This window comes from Rhyacophila brunnea, unplaced genomic scaffold (genome assembly GCF_057557595.1).
Source record: "Rhyacophila brunnea isolate RB1 unplaced genomic scaffold, BYU_Rbru_1.0 scaffold_8, whole genome shotgun sequence".
Taxonomy (NCBI): domain Eukaryota; kingdom Metazoa; phylum Arthropoda; class Insecta; order Trichoptera; family Rhyacophilidae; genus Rhyacophila; species Rhyacophila brunnea.
In genome coordinates this window covers 34,837,516-34,865,148 of record NW_028233350.1, presented here as the reverse complement: position 1 = coordinate 34,865,148, position 27,633 = coordinate 34,837,516, and the positions used below count along the sequence as shown (strand labels likewise).

Below are 27,633 nucleotides of genomic sequence, written 5' to 3'. Positions count from 1 at the left end.
TTAGTATAATATTTATCACAAAGTCTTACCTTTTTAGAAGTTTTTCAGCTTTTAAAGCTAACTCCACCATCATTCGAATCCTTAAACTCATATTTGATAAAAATAAAATACACTGCACTACATTACTTGAATCAAAGGAAACAATAATGTATTGTAGAATACATCTGGATGCGTTATCTAAGTCTTAACACTGAATCATTTCAATAATTGCCTGCTATCACAATAATAAAAACAATGCCACATTGCATTCACCAAAAGAATGCGTCTGATGCTCGGGTTTCACAATTAGTCATGGATAATCATTTGCAGATACTATGGTTTTACATTAACAATGGAAGTAAATCTTTGTATTGTAAAACCCAAATATCTGTCTTTTTTAATGAAAATTTTTAAGTTTGCAGTAACTTCAATTTTACATTATCAAGTTTATGACTTTTGCAGTTGTTTTGCATTTAAATCTCGAAATTGAAAAATTTGCACTTGCTATGGTTTTACACTCACGGTGCGACATATTGTTTTTCAATTTGTGTGTGTCAGGGTATGGACCTAATAGGTTGAGCAAGTGGCTAACATCCATTTCTCGTAAAAAACAAAATCTGTCAATACAAACCTCTACTCTGTGGAGGCCCATATGATCCTATTTGGATCGGACATGGTCGAAAGAAAAAGAATGTGTATTAATTTATTAAGGCTATACTTCAGCTGGGGCACAGTTTAAAAAAATCGTGACTACTCGACGCGAAGATTGTGCAAATGACGCGTGCAGAACAAAACATAATTTGTCATAAAAAGTCAACATGCGTCCATTTAATGTTATGTTTATTGATCTATTACTAATAATAATAATAATATATTCATTGACATGTTTTCTTTTTCAAGTAAATAAGTAACGTTTTTTAGTAATCTTTACACGATTTAAGAATTAATTCCCCCGTAACCATCACAAAACAAATTGACGTGTTCACAGCTCGACTTTCGCTCTCCGATTGCCAGCCAGTCCAAAATTTCGTCGCACCTATAGTTGAAAATTATTTGCCGTTTCACTGAAGTACCGTCTTAAATTATGTACCTAAGTAAAACCTGAGTGGCATTGAACGACCACAGTGATGCCCTAAAACCAGCTGGATAGACGAACTTATAACATTCGGTGGATGTACGTGGCAACGAAGAATTATAGACCGAGAAAAGTGGAGGCCTTTATCCAGCAGTAGATCAACCCTGTTAAATTAATATTATAATTTCCTTTACACGAAGTATTGCTGGTCGATACTGACACCATATTATGCTTGTAGTATTTAAAATATCGTATAATTTTGAAATCACTTCGGAGGTCACAAATAAATAATTTCTCAATTATCTTGTTGAATAGGATATTTGTATATCTTGATTTGAGAAAAGAACATTATGTTTTTTCTTGTAAAGCCAAACTTTCACATTGGCACTTAGTACTCACTCCGTGCGCTGTACGTGAGGCTTAAAGAAAAATAAGAGATTTTACAGACCTGTTACGGCTGAGTGATTTCCCTGACCGAACATTGCGCGTATATTATTATTTAGCTATCTGGCTTCCACGCCACTGCTCTTACTGTAACGCGTTCGGTCAGAGTGTTCGGCCTGCTAGCACGTACTATTAAACCTCACGGCATGCTTTGCCTAACCAATGTATATATTAGAGTGTGGGGTGGAGACGTTCGAGCGGGAGAATTGAGATCTAAATGAATTTATTAAAATACTCGTACATAGAATAAACTATTCCGCATCCACTGGATTCTAATTTATTTACTATACAGAACTTTTAATACCTTTTACTATGGTTCCGCGAATAAACAGAACATGAAGAAACAGAACGGTGTCAAAACAGAACAACGATAAACAGAACTATGACAATTCAGAATAGAGGAAAAATATGTTGAAATTGTCGTATCTCCACATATTAAATAGATTTTTAATGGCACAGGTTTTTAATACGCCGTAAAAATTGAATTATATAGTTTGTGCATTTCTAATCACTGGAAAATATCAATAATTAAACGTGACTCAACTCGATGTTGCCAGCAAGCTAAATATCGTCTAATCAATTTAATGTGTTCAAAATGATTTAGTGACTACAAGAAAATAATGGAAATATAGCTATTAGAATATGTATTCTGTACTATACTGTAATAAGTCACCCCGTCAGTTTAAACCAGTGTTTCTCTAGCACTGTGCCGCAAATAGTTGCCACCATGGCCTCCACAAGGGGGGGCTGACAGGCCTCTAGCCTGGGGGCCCGGGCTCAGGAAGGGCCCAGCGAGGCGAGTCGATCAGTGATAAGTAAGATAAACACACATGATAAATTTGCTTTCATAGTAAAAAAAGTCGCCTGCGGCGCTATTTTCCTTAAATAATATTATTATTTAAAATTACGTGATTGTCCGATTTTTTAAAAATTGTGTGTACTTACAAAAAAAAACACTAAATATACACATTAATTTTACCGCGTACACCATTTGAAAAACGCTACTGTAGAGCATCACACTGAAATTATCCTTAGCGATAGGTAGGGGGGCCCGGTTCACGATATGGGGGCCATGGTTGCTACCTTTATTAGAATACAAATGTCAAAAACTAGATTAAGTTGTTTTAAAAAAAAAAAAAATTAAGTAGGTACTTCCAAATATTATTATTTTTGTCTAATTTTGGCATAAGCGTTGGACTATCATGCCGTGGGTCCCAGGTTCGAATCCTGGGTCTGGCAAGTACACATATTGTTTTTCAATATGTGTGTGGGTCAGGGTATGGACCTAATAGTTTGAGCAAGTGGCTGACATCAATTTATCGTAAAAACAAAATCTGTTAATAAAAACCTCTACTCTGTGGAGGCCCATATGATCCTATTAGGATCGGATATGGTCGAAGAAGAATTTATGTAGCTGCAAGTGTTCACATTGTGTTTTTAGTCTAAATACAACCTAATTCCAATCGAGATGTATTTTGGTGCCACTCTGGTATCCAGGCAGAAAATACGAACATTGTCTAAGTTTTGGATATCACTAGAAGTAGAATATCCATCTCTAAGTTATATTGTCACTTAATTGTTATCTGAATCTTTGACTACATATTCTTTTAAGAAGGCTCTTTTGGTCATGTCAGTAATAAAAACGAAACAAAAAAAACCGAATATTATTTTAAAACTAAATGTTCCTTTTCAAATTCCAGATATTTTCTGATTAACAATTTATTAACTGATCGATTTCTGATTATTTTAAGTAGTTATGTATCAATAAGATTTTCGTGTTATATTGTTTTTGTATTCGCAATCATACTGTTATAAAATGTTTGTGATGATAATATAAGATTTAAAAGCTAAAAGAAAAACTATTATATCTAATATATAAAAAATAATATTTGTTTGTTTGTTTGTTTGTTTGTTCGTATTGAATGCACTGCCATACCGTTCATCCGATTGCGATAAAACTTTGTTAACTTATTGCTTGCACTTCCGTGAACAGTATAGGCTATATCTTATATATAAAAATGAATGTATGTCTGTCTGTATGCCTGTTTGTCTGTCTGTCTTTCTGTCTGTCCCCTATGCGTTCCTATACCATTCATCCGATTGCGATGAAATTTTGGTAAGTGGTTGTATGCACACCTGCAAAGGTTTCTGAATTAGAAAAATCATCATCTTCTTCTTCTTCATCATTCTATTTTCTTTTATTCGTATGGTTCCTATACCATTCATCCGATTGCGGCGAAACTTTCGTCAGTTATTGTACACACACCCGCAAAGGTTTCTAAATTAGGAAAACCATCTTCTTCTACCCTTCTTCATTATATCTTCTTTTATTCGTATGGTTCCTGTACCATTCATCCAATTGCGATGAAATCTTCGTCAGTTGTTGTGGTAATACCCGCAAAGGTTTCTGAATAAGTACAACTATCTTCTTCTCTTCTTCTTCATCATTCTATCTTCTTTTATTTGTATGGTCCCTATACCATTCATCCGATTGCGATGAAACTTTCGTTAGTAGTTGTACCAACACCTGCAAAGGTTTCTGAATTAGTACAACCATCTTCTTCTTCTTCTTCATTATATCTTCTTTTATTCGTATGGTTTCTATACCATTCATCCGATTGCGATGAAACCTTCGTCAGTTGTTGTGGTAACACCCGCAAAGTTTTCTGAATAAGTACAACCATCTTCTTCTTCTTCTTCTTCATCATTCTATCTTCTTTTATTTGTATGGTCCCTATACCATTCATCCGATTGCGATGAAACTTTCGTTAGTGGTTGTGCCAACACCTGCGAAGGTTTCTGAATTAGTACAACTATCTTCTTCTTCTTCTTTATAGTCTTATGGTTCCTATACTTTATACATTATTCTTTATACTTTATACATTATTCGTATGGTTCCTATACCATTCATCTGATTGCGATGAAACCTTCGTCAGTTGTTGTGGTAACACACGCAAAGGTTTCTGAATAAGTACAACCATCTCTTTCTTCTTCTTCTTCTTCATCTTTTATTTGTATAGTCCCTATACCATTCATCCGATTGCGATGAAATTTTCGTTAGTGGTTGTGCCAACACCTGCGAAGGTTTCTGAATTAGTACAACCATCTTCTTCTTCATTATATCTTCTTTTATTCGTATGGTTCCTATACTAATCATCCGATTGCGATGAAACCTTCGTCAGTTGTTGTGGTAACACCCGCAAAGGTTTCTGAATTAGTACAACCATCTTCTTCTTTTATTTTATATTCTTCTATTCGTATGCGTTTCTATTCCATTCATCCGATTGCAATAAAACTTTCGTGAATAATTGTGCCAAAAGCCGCAAAGGTTTCTGAATTAGAATAACCATCTCCTTCTTCTTCTATTTTATCTTCTTCTATTCACAATGAAAATTTGGTGAGTTGTCGTGCGCATGCCCACGAAGATTTCTGAATTAGAAAATCATCTTCTTCTTCTATTCGTATGCGTTCCTATAACATTCATCCGATTGCGGTGAAACTTTTGTCAGTTGTTGTGCGCACACCTGCGAAGGTTTCTAAATTAGTATTATATAAAATACAACGTTTATTATTTGTTTGATCCATGCAATTTTGATTTTTTTTACTACATAATAACATTAATAACGTTGGCATATTTTGTGGTCTTTTGTTTGACATTTACTCCTATTAGAATTATTTTCATATTGCCATATTGTATAACACAGATATTTTAATATTAAAAAAATAATTACCTATTATTATTTTTTAAATATCTAAGATAAATATAACCACGAAGCGACCCTGTGCGAAGCCGGGTACTTCAGCTATAAATTATAGTTTTTAGTTCTGCAAAATATTTATTATATTTTTACCGGTCTGCAGGTGTAAAAAGGTTGGGGAACATTGGTCTATGCGATTTTCAATATACATATAGGTATATATACAACTACATCTTGGAGACCTTAACTCTCTGTCATAATATTATAATATGTTTCAGTGTTCATATTATGCCATATATAATGCTAATGGATTTAAGTTTTGTACTATTCCATTTGAGTAGTTTATTGCGATCCGGGTTTCGCCTTTCGGCATCTTCAGGTACTATGCATACTCACCAAAAGGCAATTATACACTGACAACGAATACAATTAAGTCAAGGATCACAATACAAAATTATAACAAGAAATTATGAAAGTTGAAGTGTTTGTAAAAAATAAAAAATAATACAGTCGATAAGCATATACGAATCGTCAAAACCTAATAATAGATCATTATTAATTATAAACAATACAAATACTACACTCAAGAGGTGTAAAATCGTCCATTCTGGGAACATTGGTAACATATTGAGAATTAATGAAGTTAATTAATAAGATATATCTATGATAACAGTCTTTAAAAGTTATTAGTTAAACAATAATTAATATTCAATAATAATATTCTTACATGATACCTACTTTTTTATATTATTTTTTTTTTAATATAATAAATACACAAATAAACCCACCTAATGGAATAGTACAAATCTTAAATTCATTAGAATTTAAATTCAAATTTCATCAAGTACCTTCGGTCGATAGTATCAATAACATATACAATTATTGAAAGTCTATCTATATTGGTATATCTAGTGGATGAAATTAAAATCGAATTACTAGAAATTGGGCTTAACTTTTTATGGAAACATCTTATATTGAGTTCATGTAAACTATGCGTACCTATGTCATGATTATCTATTCGTACCTATCCATATAACTCTCGAATATTATGTTCGTGGTGCTACCGTAATTTTGCGATCGATTTAAAGGGTTGGCGTTTTATAATAGGCATTATGTTATCAACCCTGTCGAATATAATAAGGGATCATTATTAAGCTAATACATGCATACTGATCATTCGATGTAATATACCAGTACAGATTCAAAGTTGATCTAAAACACAAATCACATAATTTGAGTCTGTATTACGATATTAGATTTTTTGAGTTGTCACCTTACGTTCTTCCTTCTTCTTTCCTCGACGTTTCGGACTCGTTGCAGTGGCTAATATTAAGAGATAATGTATTGAAGTGTATCTACTATTAGCTGTATTAATGAAATACACACGAACCCTAACAAAAGTAATACATACGATGGTCTACGTTTAGAAACATCATATTATGTAGGTTCTGGCTACAAAACAGATTAATAATATAGAAATAAGAAAGCCAGTTGCCACAGACCAAAGTTTTGAAGCTCATTTAGGTCATTCAGGTCCAATACACTGATTTTGAGGCGAACGACGATAAAAAATAAAATAAAAACCATAAATTGCAAATACCAACGTATCTATTAAAATATCAATGGTTTTCTTTCGTATAATTATATAACAAAACATAGATCATTATTGAAGATGGCAGTGATAACATAATATTATAATAATATTATTGGTTTATTTTTTTGTCTACAAGTACAATCTTTTTGATTGATTATGTTAGTTATGAGAATTTTTTTAAGCTTTGTGTAATATTGTATACTTACCCAATTTTTGAGTAGTGATTTTAAAGATTTTTCTACATTTTAATAATTACTGTACGGCAGGTTTGAACTGTTTCGATTTTTCACCTTTTCTGACGAAGCGATTGTGTCATTCATTCGTATCAAAGAAAATCCACTATAAAAATGAATATATCACACTTAAAACACGTTAGATCTGGGTTGTCGATGTAATATTTTTTATAACGTCTCTTTCACTCTTGGACTAAAATTTTTAACGTAAAACCATAATAACAGTTTGAAAAATCCAGAAAAATTATTTACACCAAGAAATAAATATAATTAATTTAATGTATTACTAAAGACTGTGCCAAACCATATTGTATAGTAATAGCTAGGTACCTTCAAAGCAGCACCGAAACAGACACGGAGGTTCTCATAAAATGTAACTAAGCTTAGGATCACAGTTGGAGATAAATGCAAATAAAGATTTTGATACTATGAAATTCATTAAATAAAGCACACCTCTTTCACTCTTGGACTAAAATTTTTAACGTAAAACCATAATAACAGTTTGAAAAATCCAGAAAAATTATTTACACCAAGAAATAAATATAATTAATTTAATGTATTACTAAAGACTGTGCCAAACCATATTGTATAGTAATAGCTAGGTACCTTCAAAGCAGCACCGAAACAGACACGGAGGTTCTCATAAAATGTAACTAAAATTATAAATATATGTTGTGAGCCCTTTTGTTCGGGACTTGATATCCGGGTAGCGAAGGCGGAACCGTCTATCCGCCGGAGCTTCCGTGATGATTGTCGATTTCCGTAACGCCGTATAATTAAATATCGAATTCAACTGAAAGTTATAAATGATGTTAAATAACTCAGATTAAACAGTGTGTGATTGTGAGTTCATTATTGCCGCGGTGGTTGGCATGCTGCGCTCCCTCCACCTTTGCGTCGCCATGTTGGGCTAAGGCTTCCCAATGAAGCCGTTCCCTAACTTTGCACCCCGGCTCTAGAATGAAAATTACGTAATATATTCTAAAAATATGTTTTTTACATTTACATAATCTAATTATTTATTTATTTATTACTACATATTATATTAATACAATTAATTAGTGAATATCATTTGATCTAATGATGGCCGCTCGGCTTGAGCGTCGTCCTATAGCGTTGTGGGTCACAGGTTCGAATCCTGGATCTGCCAAATACACATATTGTTTTTCAATTTGTGTATAAGTCAGAGTCGGGACCTAATAGGTTGAGCAAGTGGCTGACATTCAATTCTCGTAAAAACAAAAATGTGTTAATACAAACCTTCACTCTGTGGAGGCTCATATGAACTCATTAGGATCGGACATGGTCAGAAAAAAACCAGGTAAATAGGCGTATCAGTGTAGTAAAAAGTGCAAAGTTATAAAATTAATGGTGTTAATTGTCAATTATTGGTTGAAAGATTTCTAACCATTCACATAAAAGCGTGGGATTTAATTTCGAATTATGCATGTCATACGTAAATCGAATATGCCCACAGCTCATGCATTTTAAGCATACTATAAATAAATAGAATTAAAAATAGATGTAATGTTTTTTGCTTTTACAAACCGTATTTACGGCGACAGATATTAAAGCATTATGTTACTACTCCACCGTGGGTCAACGAGTGTATCCGTAATAAAAATTAACATCTTCCCGCGCCTCATCAAAAAGTCGCATAAAAAGTAAAAAGAGAATAAAAAAACAACACCCTACTGTTGAGAAAAAAGCTTTTTCCGGAGCGGATTTTAAAATTCCATTAAGCACTATGAGTGGTTTCGCTTATCCAGGCCACGGTGAGAAAAGTGACCCATTTATTGTATGAGAGAACGACCTATTATAATATTATGGGGGTACAACAACGACGGACTTGTCTACCTTAATAGCCCCCCCAACGTTTTAACTGGCTGCCTACATACAGTGGCGATTTTTTTTAAGTACATACAGGAAGCACTAGTTATACCAAAAAGCTCAAAATCTTATAAATTTTTCAAAAAGATTTTTTCTATTGGTTATAATATATTTTCTCTGAAAGTGTTTTTCAAAATTATGTATGTTCAATAATTAGATTGGTACATTCTTAAATCTTGTGAATTATTCGTTGAATAAAATAAATAGTTAATTAGAAATTATTAGCAAGTTCAAGTAAGTTACATCATAAAAAATATTTGAGAAATCCACGACGGCGATTAGTAATTGAAGTAATAGGTATCTACTTTGATTTAATAAACAAAAATCGATTGTCAAAGTAGCTTGATTTAGAAGAGCGCTGATGAGTGGGTATTAAAAGTGGCCAATAGTTAAAATTAGTAATCGCAATTAGTATGTCACTGCGTAGCATAGAGGTAATGCGCGGATGGGACGTAAACCCGGGAGATGCAGGGTTCGATTCCCTGCCGGGGTGGCTTACTTTTTTAAAAAGATTTTTTCTATTGGTTATAATATATATTCTCAGAAAGTGTTTTTCAAAATTATGTGTGTTTATAAATATACGTTTTGAAATTCAATGTTGAATAATATATTATAAGATTACAATAATTACAAGATAAAAAGAACATTTTATATACCACATTTTTAAATTTTCTGTTGAATCATATGACAATTATATGTATTAATAATTTAGGAGAAATAAGGCAATTGTCAACAAATATTTTTTTTTGCTATTTTGCAACAAATAAATATAGAATACTGAAATGTCATTTTGATTTCCATAGTAATGCACGTATATATTAATAATTTAGTTGCTAGGACCACCCCTTAGCAACCAATAATAGTGGATTGGATTACGGATTTCTTCCGAAATAACTTTTCATACAAAACAGAATTAACTGAAAATGAATTCAATTCTACTTAAACATAGCTAAAAGTATTAAAAGAATAAATTGGCGTCGTGTTCTGCTATATTCTAAAAGTTTCGAATGTCTATCTAGTCAGGAAGTTAGTTAAAAATCGATTGCAAGATTTGTACTGGATAAATAACCACCGGACAAACAAGAATACGAGCTAAGAAAAACGTGGTAAAATGTTGAGTCTCTCATTAATAAATTTGCGTAACTCCTGACACAATAATTATATAATTCATGTTAGTAATATCATTACTTGATTTACTTACAAAGCTTGGCGAAATTATTAATACCTAGTTAGTTATTAGACATAATTCGAATGAATCCTATATATATATACAGTTTAAAGAATTAGAGAATGTTGGAGGATGTGTCTTTTCAAAATTGTGCAATCTTTGGAAGAAATAATTATAAGATAAAAATAACTTTTTATAATATGCCACGTTTTTAATTTTTCTGTTGAATCATATAAACTTGACAATTCTATGTATTAATAAAAACTTATTATTGTACTTGATAGAAATACTGAATAAATATTATAGAAGACAGACATGACATTTTGACATTTCATATTGATTTCCATAGTAACGCACGTATATATTAATAATTTAGTTGCTAGGACCCACTTAGCAACCAATAATAGTGGGTAGTAAATATTACTTTTAACGATTTTTTTTCTGAAACATACAAAACTGAATTAACTGAAAATGAATTCAATTCTGCTTAAAGATGGCCAAAAGTATTAAAAGAATGCATTGTCGCCGTGTTCTGATATATTCTAAAAGTTTAAAATCTCTAGCTAGTCGGGAAATTAGTTAAAAATCTTGGACAAATAAGAAAAAATCTGTATCGGGCAAATAAGAATACGAGCTAATAAAAACGTGGTAAAATAGCCAATGATACCTTCAATCCACCATCAAACATATATAACGGGAGCTTAGGATCACAGTTGGAGATAAATGCAAATAAAGATTTTGATACTATGAAATTCATTAAATAAAGCACACCTTACTCAACTATATCTTGTAAACGGATACATGTACGATATAGAGCTTTGTGTCATCAATAAAAATATGATTACAGCATTATCGAGACTGGGGCTAACTCAAAACATGCATTTTCGTAGTTAGGCCTCTGTGCTCCTAAAATACCGATACTACATAAAACAGATAAGTTTGTAGGTATCAGTACCTTACTTGTTTAGGCAAAATAATCAAATTAATCCATTAAAACTAACTTTGTTTATTTGATACAAAATTAAAACATATTTGAATTAATATATTTTCTGACTAAAATTAGATTGGTTTAATTTGTATACAAAGTTTGAAACTTATCTATATTTAGATGGATCCTTTATAATGGAAGCGACGCAAATACCTGAATTTACATTGAAGTAGTAAAATTCATATAATTTTGTATTATGAGATTTATTTACCAGGCCTAGTATAAGTATTTAAATCCGAAATTATATGACGTGTACAAAAATTATTATTAATAGCGCCTGTATACGTGCATGGATTTACTTACAACAATCGTGTGTATCTTAAATTATCGCGATAATAACTGTTTCCACGTTTCCACTGTCTCGCCAATCTAATTTTTCAAGAGCAAGCGAGACACGATACTGTAATAATTGTAAGGTGCTATTTGTCAGGTCGTGAAAATCGGTTAACGTCAAAATGAGTCTCTGCGCGGTGTAGTTCGCTTTTTTCCGGCATGTTCGCCACTATAGTCTGCTACGCAGGCGTAGATATTGCACAGTCCGATTAATTGTCGCGTGAGAATTCAGAATCTTTTGATTTTTTGAGCCATGCTTGCAATCATACAACTTGCACGATAATTAATACGTATTTACACGTGCATTTTTTTGTTATGGCGGCAATATTATGTACAGTCAGTAGTAAATCCATGCACGTGTAAACGGGGTATAAGATTAACATGAACAATTCCGTAAAAACGCAATCAACTAAATTTTTTTTTCCAGCAAACAAAACATTCTTTTTTTCTATATCACATATATTTGGAGAGAGAACGTATTATTATGATTAGTTGTCACTATGTATATATTGCATCAGAATATATACATCTCCCATCAAGTCTGAAAATAGATAATTAGTAATTAGATAACAAATATTTTTTATAAAGAAAATATTTTGGAGATATTATCTTCTTGAAGACTGTAGTAGGAACTAAATTTATACCTTAGATATTTTAGTTTTTTGAAAATGCTACAAACAGTTAGGTAAAGTAGCTAATAACTATAAGTACCTACGTAAATAAAATACAGAATAATATATAATACAAGCCGTTCAATGGTTCTGGTGGTATCTCAATTTCTGGTAGTTGCATTTTTCCTGATGCGCAACACATCCCGGCTGACTCATGTTTGAATTTGAGCGCATGACAATGGGGACATTCTTTGTCCATAGCACCAATCAGCACTTTCGGATGAGCGGAATATTCAATATTTGGCTCGTACTCGAATGCGAGACGATGGAACGAAGCGGATGTAAATGTTCGATGTACTTGTTGGCGTTGTCGGTCATTTGCTCTGCGTGTGTTAACTACGAACCGGCGCGCTTGGCTCCGTTCCAATTTTTGTTGTTGATTTCGTTCAGCTCGTGTCTCTTGTGATTGAGATGCACGCAATTGCGACATGCTTACACGCACGTTTTTGTTATCTTGTTAGATTTGTTCGTCTGTTCTTTCTGCTCTACTATTTTGCATGTTTGTTGCTTTATCCGTTCGACGGCCCAAATGGCCCCCCTTGTGTCTTGCTGGCATTGTGCACTGTAATACACGCACATAAAAATAGATAAATTAAAATAAATCGTACAAAATTTTGCACACACTGCGTTGTGATATGCCGAATGAAATGTCAAAATGACGCGACGCTTCTCTTGAATTCTTCTCGGACGTAGCGCCATCTGTCATTCAACAACATAAATAATTTCGTTCTGTTTGAAATACGAACGACGGTTAAATTTGTTCATACAAAAATAATAAAATCGCGATTAAAAAATGGGAGGGTGAAAATTTGGGGTTATAGGTATTTTTTATGCCAATTAATAAAAAAATACAAAAAAAAAATTGTCAAAAAAATTAAAGATTTTTTTTCTGGATAGAGATACCCTAATCACCTAGCGGTATGAAATATACTTGTTGACCTATTCTCATACCTAACAAATATACATAAAAAATTCATAAAAATCGGTCGAGCCATTTCGGAGGAGTTCGACCACAAACATCGTGACACGAGATTTTTATATATATAGAGATTATATTGTGATGACTGAATAGTATATTTTTTATCCGGAAGCTCTTGTGGCATAATCAATAGCAATATAAGTATTAATAAAAAAGCTTCAATAGAGATATTGATGGATAAAGATTTTTCCGATTGTCAACGCGAATATACCAAAAGCGATTGAGGAATGTCCTTTCTTTTCACGTCAGCCACCCGTCGCGACGCCTCTTGAGATTCGGTGTTGCCAGTTTCCACATAATATAAAAAAGCTTAATTGTTCAACCTGTCAATTCATTCACTCAGACGCTTGTCTTTCGTGAAAGGAAATTGTTTTTCTTTTTTATTATTTCTGTCAACATTGATACGCATAACCTGCTCTGACGATATTGTAAACACTCGTAAAATGCTAAATTTTAGGACGATAGAATTCATAATATTCATTTAAAAAGAAATAACCCCTAATAATTCATTCATTATTTTTCCCCCAAAAAATATTTGCATAATAATCAGATTTGGTTCATATTCCATCTTCTTAATTTAGATTCACAACAAAGAATTAACTCAGATTTTCATTGAATAAGCTATTAAATAATACTTCTAAACCAGCTTGACAATAGTCATTTCCTCTGGAGTTACTTTAAGCTATTAAAATTGATCTGTATTCATACATAACCGATCGATTATACTGTTTGGATCTTACAGCGTACAATTTTAAGGGATTTAAAACAAATAAACTGGTAACCAAAGAACGAGAGAAATAAAAAAACAAGTTTATTTGATGTTTGCTTATAATGTAGGAATATAAAAATACTGTTAGCGATCTAAAAAATCTTAATATGACGATTTATTATATTATAAAAACAAATTTTCTAGTAACACCAATGTAAGGAGCTTTTTTTCCGACCATGTCCAATCCTAATAGGATCATATGGGCCTCCACAGAGTAGAGGTTTGTATTAACAGATTTTGTTTTTTACGAGAAATGGATGTCAGGCACTTGCTCAACCTATTAGGTCCATACCCTGACTCACACATAAATTGAAAAACAATATGTGTACTTGCCAGACCCAGGATTCGAACCTGAGACCCACGGCGTGAGGAGCTTTTATCGCAGTACAATTCTGTTCTCTGCTAAAAGTGTACTAATATTAATTGTAGATAATCTTTCATAATAAATATCAGAGACATGCAAATGAAAGTATTTGTACCGATGGGGACGTGAACCTAAAACCATCTCATTTTAAGCGCATTATTTTACCGTTTAAAGTACCGATTCGTTCACGCCATAATTTTCTAGTAATATGAATCTTATGAGTTATTTCCAATTCCGTTACCGGTTCGTTTATTCTTTCTTATGGATGGATCTACGATGCAGTTAATTTAATCACCAGCCATAGTAACCTTCTTTTTTAATATCACTATTATTGTTTTATTTCAACTACGTCTCTATAGAACAAGGATTTCTTCAACGCCTTTATTTACAACCTTGTACAGGGTTCGATGGTTTATTTTTAGAATTATAAATAACCATGTCCCTGTCCTTGCTTTTTTGTATAAGGTGGTTGTTAGTAATTTTGAACAATCACACACACACAGGCTTTGAGAAAACACATACATATTATATCCTCACCGGATCGAACCAAGAACTCTCGGGGTGGAAGGCCAGCGTCTAACGCACTGCACCACGAGAGCCGCCTGGTTCGATGATATTATTATTAAAATTAATAACAAGCTTGACGGTATTATTGATTATTAAATTAATGACAATTGAATTAATTAGATTTTAATCGTTTATAATTTAATAAAATAAAATGTAATTAATTATAATTTAAAAGAATACAGTATTGTGTTATTTAATATTATTATTTAATTCCTTCTCATCGTCTTCTTTAATCAGAAATTGACTCATGTACGATGCCCTGGCTTCTTGAGTCGAACTCGAACTGACATTGAGGCTAAGATCAGACCTCACTGTGAGTACCTAAACATTTTGATGTTCTCGTGGAGAGAAACAATTTAGGACTCTACGATGAATATGATATGTTAAGGAAGACATTGTACGCAAAGTGGTACATTGTCCCAAATTTGAGCGACACACTACTGCTGCGGCTTGCATAATATGTGTTTAAGAATGTAGAGGAATTGAAATATGTCTTCGAATTGAAGAAAATGGACGAACTCAATAAAATCGTACAAAATTCTTTAACAGTATTGGAGTGAGGACCTGTGAAACGGATTCTCACTCAAAGTAGAACAGGCGATATGACAGAACGTCGCATTCAAAGCCTTCGTCAATTTATAAAATAAATATAAAAGTACGTTCTCTTCTAGCTATGTTCTAGAGCACAGATGAATTAAAAATATATTACTTCAAATATGATAATGTAATATAATATTGTCAATATTTTCTCAGGTAAAGCCACGGGTACAATACTAATATTAGACCGACTGTCCCCTCGTTGAGCACGATCAGCTGACTGTACGCCTCCTCCCTCAACCCCTGCAATATGTAGTGACGCAACCAGAGGGTACAAGGAGGGGTGATGTCGACAGGGTGACGAAAAAAAACAGAATCTATTTTTGATTGATTACATCCACCATTGAATAAACACAATAATTATTATTATTACATTGTATAGTTTGGCGTAGCTCAGGGCGAAGGCGTGGTTTTAACACTGAAAATGATTATTGGAATTAAGACAGATAGCGTATTGAATTATACTGTCATTCCAAAGAAGAAGGCAGTAACTCGCAAAAATTGTGAAATTGAGTTAAGAATGCCACCCGTTAGGTAATTTTAAAAGCTATATATTCTCACTTTAAAATCAGCATTATCACTAAAATATCGTTAAATGCTTGGTGAAAAAATGGACACCTGCTAAAATGATACACATTTCTTAGCAAAAAGGCAGTCATTGCCTATATTTATTGCAGTTACTGCTTGTTTATTATTATGTTGTATTTTAACATCCTACCAATAAAAAATATTACCGTTTTTTATTAATTCACACTACTACATTAATTGAAAAAAAACATATTATGCCATTTATCTCGAAAGTGTGTGAGAGTCAGTTACTGCCTTCTTTCTTGGAAGGGCAGTATATATTTCGTTATGATAAACAAAAATACTGTAAGTGCCTACATATTTGAAATAACATGAACGTTTTCTGTAAATATATATATAAATATATATGTTTTTTTTAATAATCATGCCCTTGCTTTTTCGTACGAGGTGGTTGGGAGAGTTGGTTACACTGATGTGCAGTTAATTATGTTCCTCCATTTATATCTTTTTCTTTATGGTCAGAATTAAATATTTTGTGTAGTGGTCTTGTGTTGTTTAGTATTTCGTAAAGATTTTGGAGGTAAATTTCATGGTTATGCTGTCTAAATTGAGTTCTGAGAGTCCATCTTTTCTTTTTAGTAAAGGGCAGTCGTTGCTGACATGCCACACAGTTTGAGATATGTAGCAATCACATGGAAAACAGTCATCGTCCCTCAATTTATATCTTTTTAGATCCACTGCATCTGTGTGAGTTTGTTTGATATTTTTATGTTCCTGGAAAGAGTGATGGCAGAGTTTATGTTTGGAATACATTTCTGCGTTACTGGTCCTCTGGCGGATGTTGTGTATCTGTTGTTCCATAGCTCTGTTGTGTATTCGTTTAGCTTTTGTTTTGCGTAACTTAGGAGGAAGTGTGTGCGTGTTGAAGGTCTTTTATCTGTTGTGGCTTGTTTAACGTATTTATCAGCTTATTCGTTTGCGGCTACCCATGTGTGACTTTCTTATCCAGAAGAATCTAGGGTTTGTTCTTATCATTCGAAGCTGTGTTGATAGTGTTAAAATGCCCCTAGTTAGTGGGTGTGTGCATGATGGGTTTTGGAAAGCTACCAGACTGGAATATTAAAAGTCATTGGACGCTAAAGACGCACCTAGCGTGTAAAGATCAGGTGGCCATTCGATGTCATTAGCATGCTATTTAAACTTGGTAATTAAAAAGTAATTATATAGTCAGCAGTCAATGTGTCAACATTACCAGACCAATGAAACAAAAACCAATAACATAGATTATCGTGTGTCGGCATCTTTATGTTTTTGGTTTCTTGATAACTAATTGATAACTAATAATGAATCATCTTCAAAGAAATATAACAAAGTGTTGTAGAAGCAAACAGGTAATACATTAGTTTACAACATCAACTAAAGTCTAATATCCTCTCCTGTTGTACAACAATTCTGATGTGCAAGACTTTCATCCGACCAAAATTAACTTACAGATCGGAGTGTTGAGCTTTCGCTAAAGCCGATGAGCGTGGAGTCGTAATTTCAATAGAAAGGTTCTATGTTGGATATATTATGGTCCCAAACTAGCAGGACGCATACAGTATAACCTATAGCTTCTAAGTTAAGTCTTTCTTTAAGAATAATATATTTCCACATTCCATGTATCAAGAATAAACAGTGTCACATATGGGTTTCTTGGATAGGCTGGACGGTTGGATGCCAGGGCCAATCTTCGGTGTCTGGACGGTATCAATAAAGATGCATGGTTTCCGGTGCAGACGCCTGGATGACACTGGTCAAGAATGATGATGAAACTAGAAGACGAATGAGACTTACCGTATTTAGAGACCTGTGCATGAGTTTTGGGGATAGTTTAACTCGCCGAAAGACAAAGAATTATTAGGAAACGGAAAAAAACAGATTTATTTAATTGAACACAAAAATATCACATATTATTTTTATTTTTTATTATCTAACATATTATTGAGATGTTTATGATACCACTTTGTCATATTTAACTTTGTGTATAGCCAAAACTTCATCCCGCCATAGCCAAAGAAAAAGCTCGAGTGATAACAAAACTTACCTATCAGCGTCATGCTAAGGATCGTTGCCGCCCGGGTGTTAACTGAAAATTGACGCCCAATGTAGGTATATAAATTATTTTTTAATTCGGAAATGGATGAAATCATTTTTTTACTACAATGTTTATTGTAAATTGAAAGAAAATACTACACATTAAATCAATTCACTTTAATAATACCTCATCAAATATTATAGCTTAATGGTTCGGTCAATTTTCCTGGCTGTATACAACTACGCTATTGTAGACTTATTTTAATTAACCGTTGTATTCAGACTTCGCGACAATGTTTTTCATTATATTTTTATGGAACTGTAATGCATGTCATTAGATATGGATCGAATAACATGAACCTATATATTTATTTATTTAAAATTTATTCTTGTGTCACCCTTCGGTAGTATGCAATAGACGTAGTTACTTCATATATTTCGACGCTAAATTTAGTTTGCGTAATTTATTGAACATTATTAGGTATAATAAAATGTATTTTCCCAGATGCTGCAAACCCCCAAGCCTATTGACCGTGTTCTTTCTGTTTTTTTATATAATTATATAAAAACTACATAGTGGAACTTATTAATTTAATTCTTGTTTTAGTTAGGAGCTTTAAGTATATGTAATAGTGTTTCGATAATATTATGTTGCAATTCAATAATCTATTTTTACCTAAAATTGTGTAGTCAGTAGTACGTCGGTTTCTGTAGCCATAGCTGCAGAATCGATTTCGAGTAGGTAAAAAATACATTGTATTTTATCAAAGTGTATTTGATCCTAAGAGATAACCCAATGGATTAGGAGAATGACTAGCAACAATGAAATATCTTCTAATGGAACTTAAATTCTGCGTAGAGTCATATAGCATAGTAAACTTTTGAGAAAAACGGTAATTTAACGTTTCAAAATATACTCTAACTATGTGGTATAAGATTCGGAAGTTTTCAAGCGTTGAGTTTTCTCATCGTACGGAATTACTATAGATATGATATTATAGACTAGTCCAGTAAATTGAAATGTAATACATACCTATATGCATTTATAAAAATTCTTGTATTTAAAATCATAAGTACAATAACGCCAATAATAAATACGTGGCTAGCGCCCAGACGGGAATGGGTCGACTGGACTCCAGACAATTGGACGCCGCACTGTCGTAGACACGTATATAGAACGTAGACGAGGTATTTTAATCAGTTTCTATGTACTACTTAGTAGTTTTAATTCATTTTACTCTTAACATAATGTATTCTTTATTGCGGATTGAGAATTACCATGCCTAAGGCTTTATATAAAATAAAAAAACTCTTTTTTCGTTGGAACTTAAACATATGCACGTTTAAATCATTATTTACGTCTGCATATTTACATTCTCACCAATTATTAAATCATAATATAATCATTTAAATATAAATAATAATATACCTATAAGTACTTAACGTCTATTTATTTTCGAATTCCGTGGCGTCCAGTTGTCCGGTGCCAAATCGCCCTAGACCCCGCCCAGACGTCTGTTATAATAATTAAGTTGGTAATATCATTTACCTTAATTGATCACAAAACAGATTTCCTACTGATTGGTGGAATTTGAAGTACCTCGATTTAAATGTAACATATGAGAAATAATTCACATGAATCATAGACAGATTGATAACTTAGAGGCCAAATCACTCACCCAAAAAGTGAAAGACTCTCTCTTGGTCCAACTCTTTTTTTTCTAGATTGGTTTCTAATATGTTTGTATGTTTCTGAAGTTTTTTTAAAAAATTATGTCATTTTTAACTAATTACTTACTGTAATCTATCAATGAGGCTTGGATTAATTTAAAATAAAAAATTCATGAAAAAAATAGACAATTATATAAATTCCATCGAGGTTTATATAATCATATAAGATATAACTATCTACAATAATACACCTCCAAGATAAACGAGCCGAAAATCAGAGTTTTTTATCTTCTAAAAACCTTTTTAAAGACGAAGCCTATAAAAACATGAAATTATAGATTATACTCTTCTCGATTGCACCATAAATCATAAATTGTCACCCGATAACTTTTACCTCTCGAATATTTTTTCTTATATTTTACTAAAACGAGTTTGAAAAATAGTTTATTGTTTACAAGATGAAAAAATATTGAATACAATATAATAAATAAAGTAGAGGGATATATATTTTATTCAAAGAATTTAGATTACCTCTATAGAAGTTTACACTATTTCTTTTATTACTTTTGAATTTTACAGCTATCAACATCATTAATTTGGTATTTCCGATTTATAATGGAAGAAATGGATACCACTTTTCGATATGCATTATTTTTATGCTATTTACTTATTTGCTATTCAATATAAATGATTTTGTATTGATGGCTGCTTATCTATTCACGGCGATGGATTGTCTTTTTATAAGCCATACAAATCGCCAAATAAATGTCATATTAGAATACATTATTGTGAAGTTCTCTTTAAATCAAACTGATGTGCATATTAACTTGTATCTAACCTAATCAGTAGATTAGAGTTCCTTTTTATTTCATTTTAACATGTTTAGGCTGCATCTATATAGGAAAACGGTTTCTTAAACATCTTTAATTTTAATGAATGTGGAAATTGTGTATTTAAAAAAATATTAAAATCGTTCTAATTTGTCGGTTTCTTGATCGCTAGACACATCTATATCCGGTTTGGGTAGTCTATTGAGTTCCTCTCATTAATTAGTATCTTTATGCTATAATTAACTATAGATAATAATTTGACTTTTAGAGATAAGGAAAGTGAGTTCAAAGCAATTTTGTGTTGATTCATCTCACCAGAATATTCCAAAAAGTTTTCCGCATTACATCCCGTTTATCATTACGTAATACATTTTCAGGAAGGTTTTCGTACAAACTTATGCGTGCTAGGAAAAAGGTAAACGTATAAAATATTTTAAATTTATCACCGTCGAGATGTGCTCACTGAAAAAGATTTTCCGTGCGCACGGGAAAATGTTAGCTACAAATAAATTGTACGGCAGACTTATTTCTTATTAGGCTATTCAAATGACTGCCGCTGTGTAATTTGAGCATTGTTGTTTTTTCAAAAGTTAAAAATACGGAATAATGAGAAGTAGTCCTTATTTTCTTTCTGACTCATCAGAATATCTTACCTAATCTTATCTTTAATCCTACTTTTGCAGTCATTTCACGAAATCTGTATTACCAGCAGATATTTGTTAATATGAAAATAAGATAGTAAAAACATTATAACTGCTTGGACTCACAGCGATATACTTCTGGTGCTACTAGCTATAATATATAGATAGATCCACAAAAAATAATAATACGAATCAAAGTCGATTATTAAGCTTTAGGTTTTATAAAACATAAATAGAAAATTGCATAATGCAATTAAATATAGTGAATTTTCTTTTCACATTTTCAAGTATTTTAATATTGCAAATAAACAGTTACATATTATATTACATACAGAAACAATAATAATAATAAAAGAGTAAAACAAAACAATTCACAAACGATGTAAAATTAAACGATATAAAGTTCATATACTATATTATATAAACCAATAAAATATTAATTATAAAACTATTGATATACCTACTAAGTGTTCCCAAGTACATAAAAAACCGCCTCCAGTCTCCTGGATACGCCAAGAGAACATAAAAAAGCTACTGCATTACCTTTTTGGATTTATATGCTTATTCGCTGTCTCAGGTACCCAGTTGAACGGCACTCACCTGTTTTATCAGTCTAGTGACAACTGGTCTCTAGCCACCGTCTTCAAAGCAGATGGTCCCAAAATCCAAATGTCTCGAAATCTAGGGGACAGACGATATAATTAGGTGATCTGCCATATTTTTTACCTTTGTTAGACTCAGCTAAAAGAGCTGCAGAACCTGACGATTGATCTGATTTATCCACCACATTGGCATATGAAACCATACACTTCCTTTCCTAAATTAAATATTTTGATTTAAAATATAAAAGCCGATTGCCAATCAAATAAGTAATACAAATAGAGAGTGATATAAAAACCAAGAGATACGTATAGTTTAGTGGTGAGAGCACATGGGCGCGAATCCTGGATGGCGCAATTTTGAATCCTGCTGGGTGTCGTATTATTTTTTTTTTTTTTTCTCGTTGTTATATATATCTCAGAAGTGTTTTCTAATTATGTTCAATAAAGAACAACTAGCTATTTATCAAATTGCTAAATCATTTTTTGAATGTGTAATCAAAAAATATTTGTACATTTAATATCTACAACGTATAATAACATTAAGCCTATCGTGTTTTTGTATTATGTTATAAATTTAAACATATCTCAGTACACGTTTTAAGGTAATGGGCGTCGAAACATCCCCCAATCCTTTATCGATTTACGTTCATCCACAGGTTTACAACTTACAAGCCTGCTTCGTTCAATTAAGAACATTTTACGGTTATACGATTTTCTGCATGACATATTCCTACTGTTGAGAGATAATTTCCAATAGCATGCTGATTGAAAATTCCGAATGAAAACATTTATTTATTGAACATACGAAGAAAATAATTAACTATTTGATTTTTTTCCGGGAACGTTGGAAGTAGTTATATGATAATATAATAGATATTAGCGTGTATACTAAAGTGTACTACAGAAAATAATATTTGATTAAGTACTTAATTTATGCCAGATATATTATCTGGTTAGGTTGTAAAGCTGACTTTTATTTTTGCATACTATTTTTAACATCCAAGATATTAAAAAAAAAATGTTATGAGAGTAATGAATATTATCATATCGAGTTGTAGTATGTATATTTCTAAGCCATATTTACATATTATTTATATAATAATTTTATCTCATTTTGAAGATATAATGTTTGTAGTTACCTACTTGTTGTTTATATTGTTTATTTATTACTTTGCTGATATTGTTTACAATGATGACTCTTATGATGCAATTCTAGTATCAATATTTTTCGATAATACTATATGGCGTATGTTTCTAAATGTCATGTTGTGAACGCCTTAAACTTATTATTTGTAATGTCCACAATATGTTAAAAAAATAAATAAATTGCAATTGAATAAATTGAATCACATATAGAATACTTCGTTATCGGGACCTTCTCACCGAGGAATTTGTCTTGAGGTTGATTTGACGGTCGACCAACTCCAAAATTCTATGAGATTATTTTATAGGTATATAGCAATATTTGCGTTGATTATATTATAAGATGATAATTAATTATCAACGTATGTGTTGCAACGCAGAACAACTGTGTATGATTTTTCAATGTGCGTGTTGACTGTGCCGAGGCCAGCAGCGGACTGCCAGTGCCAGTAACGCACAGTCTAAGCCATAATCCATCCTTATAACTATAATAAATATAATTAAGCCAAATAACTGGATGCATACTAAACAGAATCTGTCTATCATATAAAGCTTGCTCAGGATGTGCTCATTTATCCGGCCACGATACTCTCAACACCTACCTCAATATAATAAAAAGATTTGCACTATTGCATTTGTTGTGTTTAAGAAAATCTTGTTTTTGTTTTCAGGACTACACAATAACAATGTATCTTAATCAATATTGGAAGGATGAGAGACTCGCGTTCAGTTCGGAAGAGGAAGTCCTTACATTATCCGGAGACTTCGCGGAGAAGATTTGGGTGCCTGATACATTTTTTGCTAACGATAAAAACAGGTAAATATCACAAACACCACCGTGTTTCCATATAATTATACAAAATATTATTATCTATTTGATGGTGAGTTTTTTTAACTTAACATTTTTTCGTCCAAGTTATATGGACCAAAGTCGTTTATCCTAAGTTCTTCAAAGATCTATTTGTGTACCTACAACATAAATGACGCTATTATTTTCAAATTTGGTGACCTTTTGGTGACCTGGTTTTTATACTTTTTATATTTTTCTTGATTATAATTATTTTAGTGACAAGTGTTTTTCTATTATGCATTCATAAAATATCAAATTCAGCTCTATTTGCAAGTTAATTATAATTAAAACCAAAGGTTGCTTGCAATGTCGTTTATATTCATCAGCAGTCATTCAATTATATTTTACTACCGACTTTTAATATGATTTTTAATTAATTTAAATGAGTTAAATAATTTGCCTTTTCTTTATTGTTTGTTCAGTAATAACTTTGCAAAAAGAAAATATTCTATTTGCAGTCCTAAATGAGGTTGAAAGTTTTAACAGCATCATATTATGAAATGTCCATAATATTTAAAGCGGTGTTAATTAGTAACTTCTACAAATTAATAATAATTATTTAGAATATAATTGATTAATTAAATATAATAATCATTTATTTGTAAATACTTAAGTTTAAAAATATATAATATGAAATAAATAAAAAAATACAACCATAAATTCAAAGGCTTTGCAAAGATTTTTAAGGAAGCCGGTTTTTCGTAATAAAGTAATTCGTGTTCTATCAAATATTTAGTAGGGAAAAACTTAAATGAAAAGCTTTGAAATGTAAATTTTGCAACAGACAGACGAGCCGCTCAGCGCACGTATAAAATATTTAACGAGTAAGTACTTTTTTGTACCTTTGTGCACATTATTTCACGCTATACAATTTAGTAGGTCAAACAAAGACTGACGAATTTTGGCACAAATGTTTTGCATACGTATGCATTATATCGAGTGGAATTATTCAAATAGAATCTATCTATCTTTGTTAAAATATATTGTAATCTATCTTTTAAACGTTAAATTAATGGACTGCTGTTAAATATGTGTATTAACATGTTTAAAGAGAAAAATCAAATGAATGAGGAAGACATTGAGTTAACATTATTGTTACAGTTGGCATATATTCTTATATCACTTAAATGGTATTAATTGGCAATTCTTAGTGAAAGGGCATAATATTTATTAAAATAAAACATAGTATTTTTCAATACTGTTCAGTATACAGAAACGGACACTGATAACTATTAATTATATGTAAAATAGTTTCTGCGTAAATTATTTAACCTTTAAATACATTATTGCAACCGTTTAATTTATGTATTACTTTGTAATCGATCACATTTATTGTTTAATATTATTATAAATAAACAGTGACACATGTGAAAAAAAATTAATTTATTTTGTCGCACACTTTATTAACTGCAGAGATCTGTAAGTTTTAAAATAAAATTTTATTCATACGAAAAAAAATAAAAAGAATTACTTATACACTTTGTTTCTAAAAGGCGACGTCACGCAATTACGGATTAAAATAGTAATTTAGCATGTTTCCACTGAGCGGAGTATGTAAACACCCGTAGATTGAAAGTAATATTAACATACTCTTACGAAGAATATTTATTAGCCATTCGCTCGAGTAATTATACGCATACATACTTTATTAAGGATTTAAGTAATTAATAGATTTATTTGAATTATCGGTTAAAGAAATAGTTAGAAACAGTTTTCACATCAACACATCAAAACGGATTCTAACATGTAACCTATAATAATATGTCTTTTATTTTAATTAATATTTAATATACAAATAATTATTTTTTGAATTCTTCCAAATGATAGGTTTTACAGCAAATATATTAACATAAATACTGATGAAATATATGTGGTTTTAATTTTAGATCAATTATATAACTCACATATAATAATATGTAAACTATTGGTGAGACGCGATTCCATAATAATTTTAAAATGGTAGAATGCCCATCAAGCTAATTAATATACTATAAATATATCTTTTTTAAAACTATTTAAACCATACGCCACAAATCATAACCTGAGTCTTGTGATATTCTTCATTGACACCCCTGTACAATTTTGAAGGGCGCTCGCTAGTCGTTCGTATTCGCCCGAAATGGTGTAAAAATCTGGTGAGTGGTGAAATAAACGCATGCTACAATAAAATTATCAACCACTTACCTATATACAATAAATTGATTTCAATTAAAAGCAAAACCAATTTCCATCTGTTAACGAATTATAGAAGCTCACGAATTATAAATTATCCCCTGGCGGTTATAAACATAACTATATTTTGTATATCAGTGTTTTTCCTCAATCCTTTCATCATCACTGAATAATCAATTTTATGAATGTCATATTAATTCTTCATTGCCTACCTTCACAGCATAAATAATGTTAAAAAATTTCTTAACATATTATTAATTTAGATTCTATACAATAATCGTATAATTAAACATAAGTTGGTAGCAGATGTCACATAATCACGTACTTATTATCTACGTATCACTGAATTAAAATATGTAACTGCTTACAAACTAGAAGTATTTTATTCATAAATTTTGATTATATTTCATGGACATAACGTATAAAATGATATTAATAATTTGATAACAATGTATTTATATTTAATGTTGTATCCAAATATTCATATTGAGTAGTTATAGTAGATTATTTAAAAACAATACCTCATTTAAAGAATGTCAAAAATAGTTATGTATAATTATTACAATCGTTTATTTAATTTTGACGTCAATGTACACAACTTGATCATCTGTATGGTTTAATTCTCAGTGTCATTATAATTGTATATAACAATATAATTGAAGACACAAGTGGATGAAGGTGTTATGTTACATCTTATGACTTTTTATTGCGTGGATGAAGGTGCTATGTACCCATCTTTCATATGTATGTATCAAACATCTTAAAATAAGCATTGGTCTGGCATTACGGCAAGGGATGAAGGGACAATGTTATTTTATTTTCTTAGTTTTAGTTTTATTTTGTTATTTATGTAGGTGTCGTGTACACGTTTTTATAAATAATTTACACATTTGAAGATTTTAACAAACTATTTCTGACGATACTGAAATTGTGTGATCCTTAGTTACCACTTGAATACATCACTAATTAAATTATCCTCAACTGGAAAAAATACATCAAAAAAACTTTGACCTCAATTTACTCAAAACTTTGATTTTGTAACATAAGTCTTTCATCCACTTGTGTCTTCAATTGTATCCTTTATCCCAGATTAAAAAAAAACTATTCATAAGATAAAATCAAAAGACATTAATATGATTTTCAACCTTGAGATATGTCTTATTTCAAAATTATTACGTATTTACTATAGCGAGTCCCTTTAAGGTAAATTAAATAATATTAAGTATATTTATGTCTCCCTTCATTATAATAAGGATATTAGCATACTCGTAGTACCAATATGAGAAGTAAGAGTTGTTTCTATTACATTTCCAGTTTCCTTCATGACGTGACCGAACGAAACAAGTTGGTAAGACTGAGTGGCGATGGGACCATCACCTACGGCATGAGGTTCACGACCACGTTGGCCTGCATGATGGACCTCCATTATTACCCATTGGATGCCCAGAACTGCACAGTAGAAATAGAGAGTTGTAAGTAAAATACTTAAAAACTCAATATTTTTTATTTTCGGACGTTTTCCACTATCAAGATGATTTTTGCTCTATCATCTGCTTCCCAGAACTGTTTGGTGAAACTGGATCCGTAGTAGTAGTAATTACGTTTGGATCCATCACGGATATTCTTAAGGGGGGACATGCTCGTCGAAGGTCAAAATTGAGTTTTTATTGTATTTTTAAACCATGATACTGGACACTCCTTAAACGTTGTAGATAATCTATTTATATAATTTTGAAGCCTTATTATCCTTTATAGTTATTTTAAACATTTG

General features: G+C 31.6%; 1 protein-coding gene across 1 annotated transcript in view; it reads left to right on the top strand.

Moving 5' to 3' along the window:
• Lcch3 (Ligand-gated chloride channel homolog 3) overlaps positions 1-27,633 on the top strand; it is a 61,583-nt gene that overhangs the window by 21,192 nt on the left and 12,758 nt on the right. The window contains exons 4-5 of the mRNA XM_085958600.1: positions 23,512-23,657; positions 27,177-27,334. Coding sequence (XP_085814726.1) covers positions 23,512-23,657; positions 27,177-27,334 — 304 coding nt within the window. The remainder of the gene's footprint in view (positions 1-23,511; positions 23,658-27,176; positions 27,335-27,633) is intronic.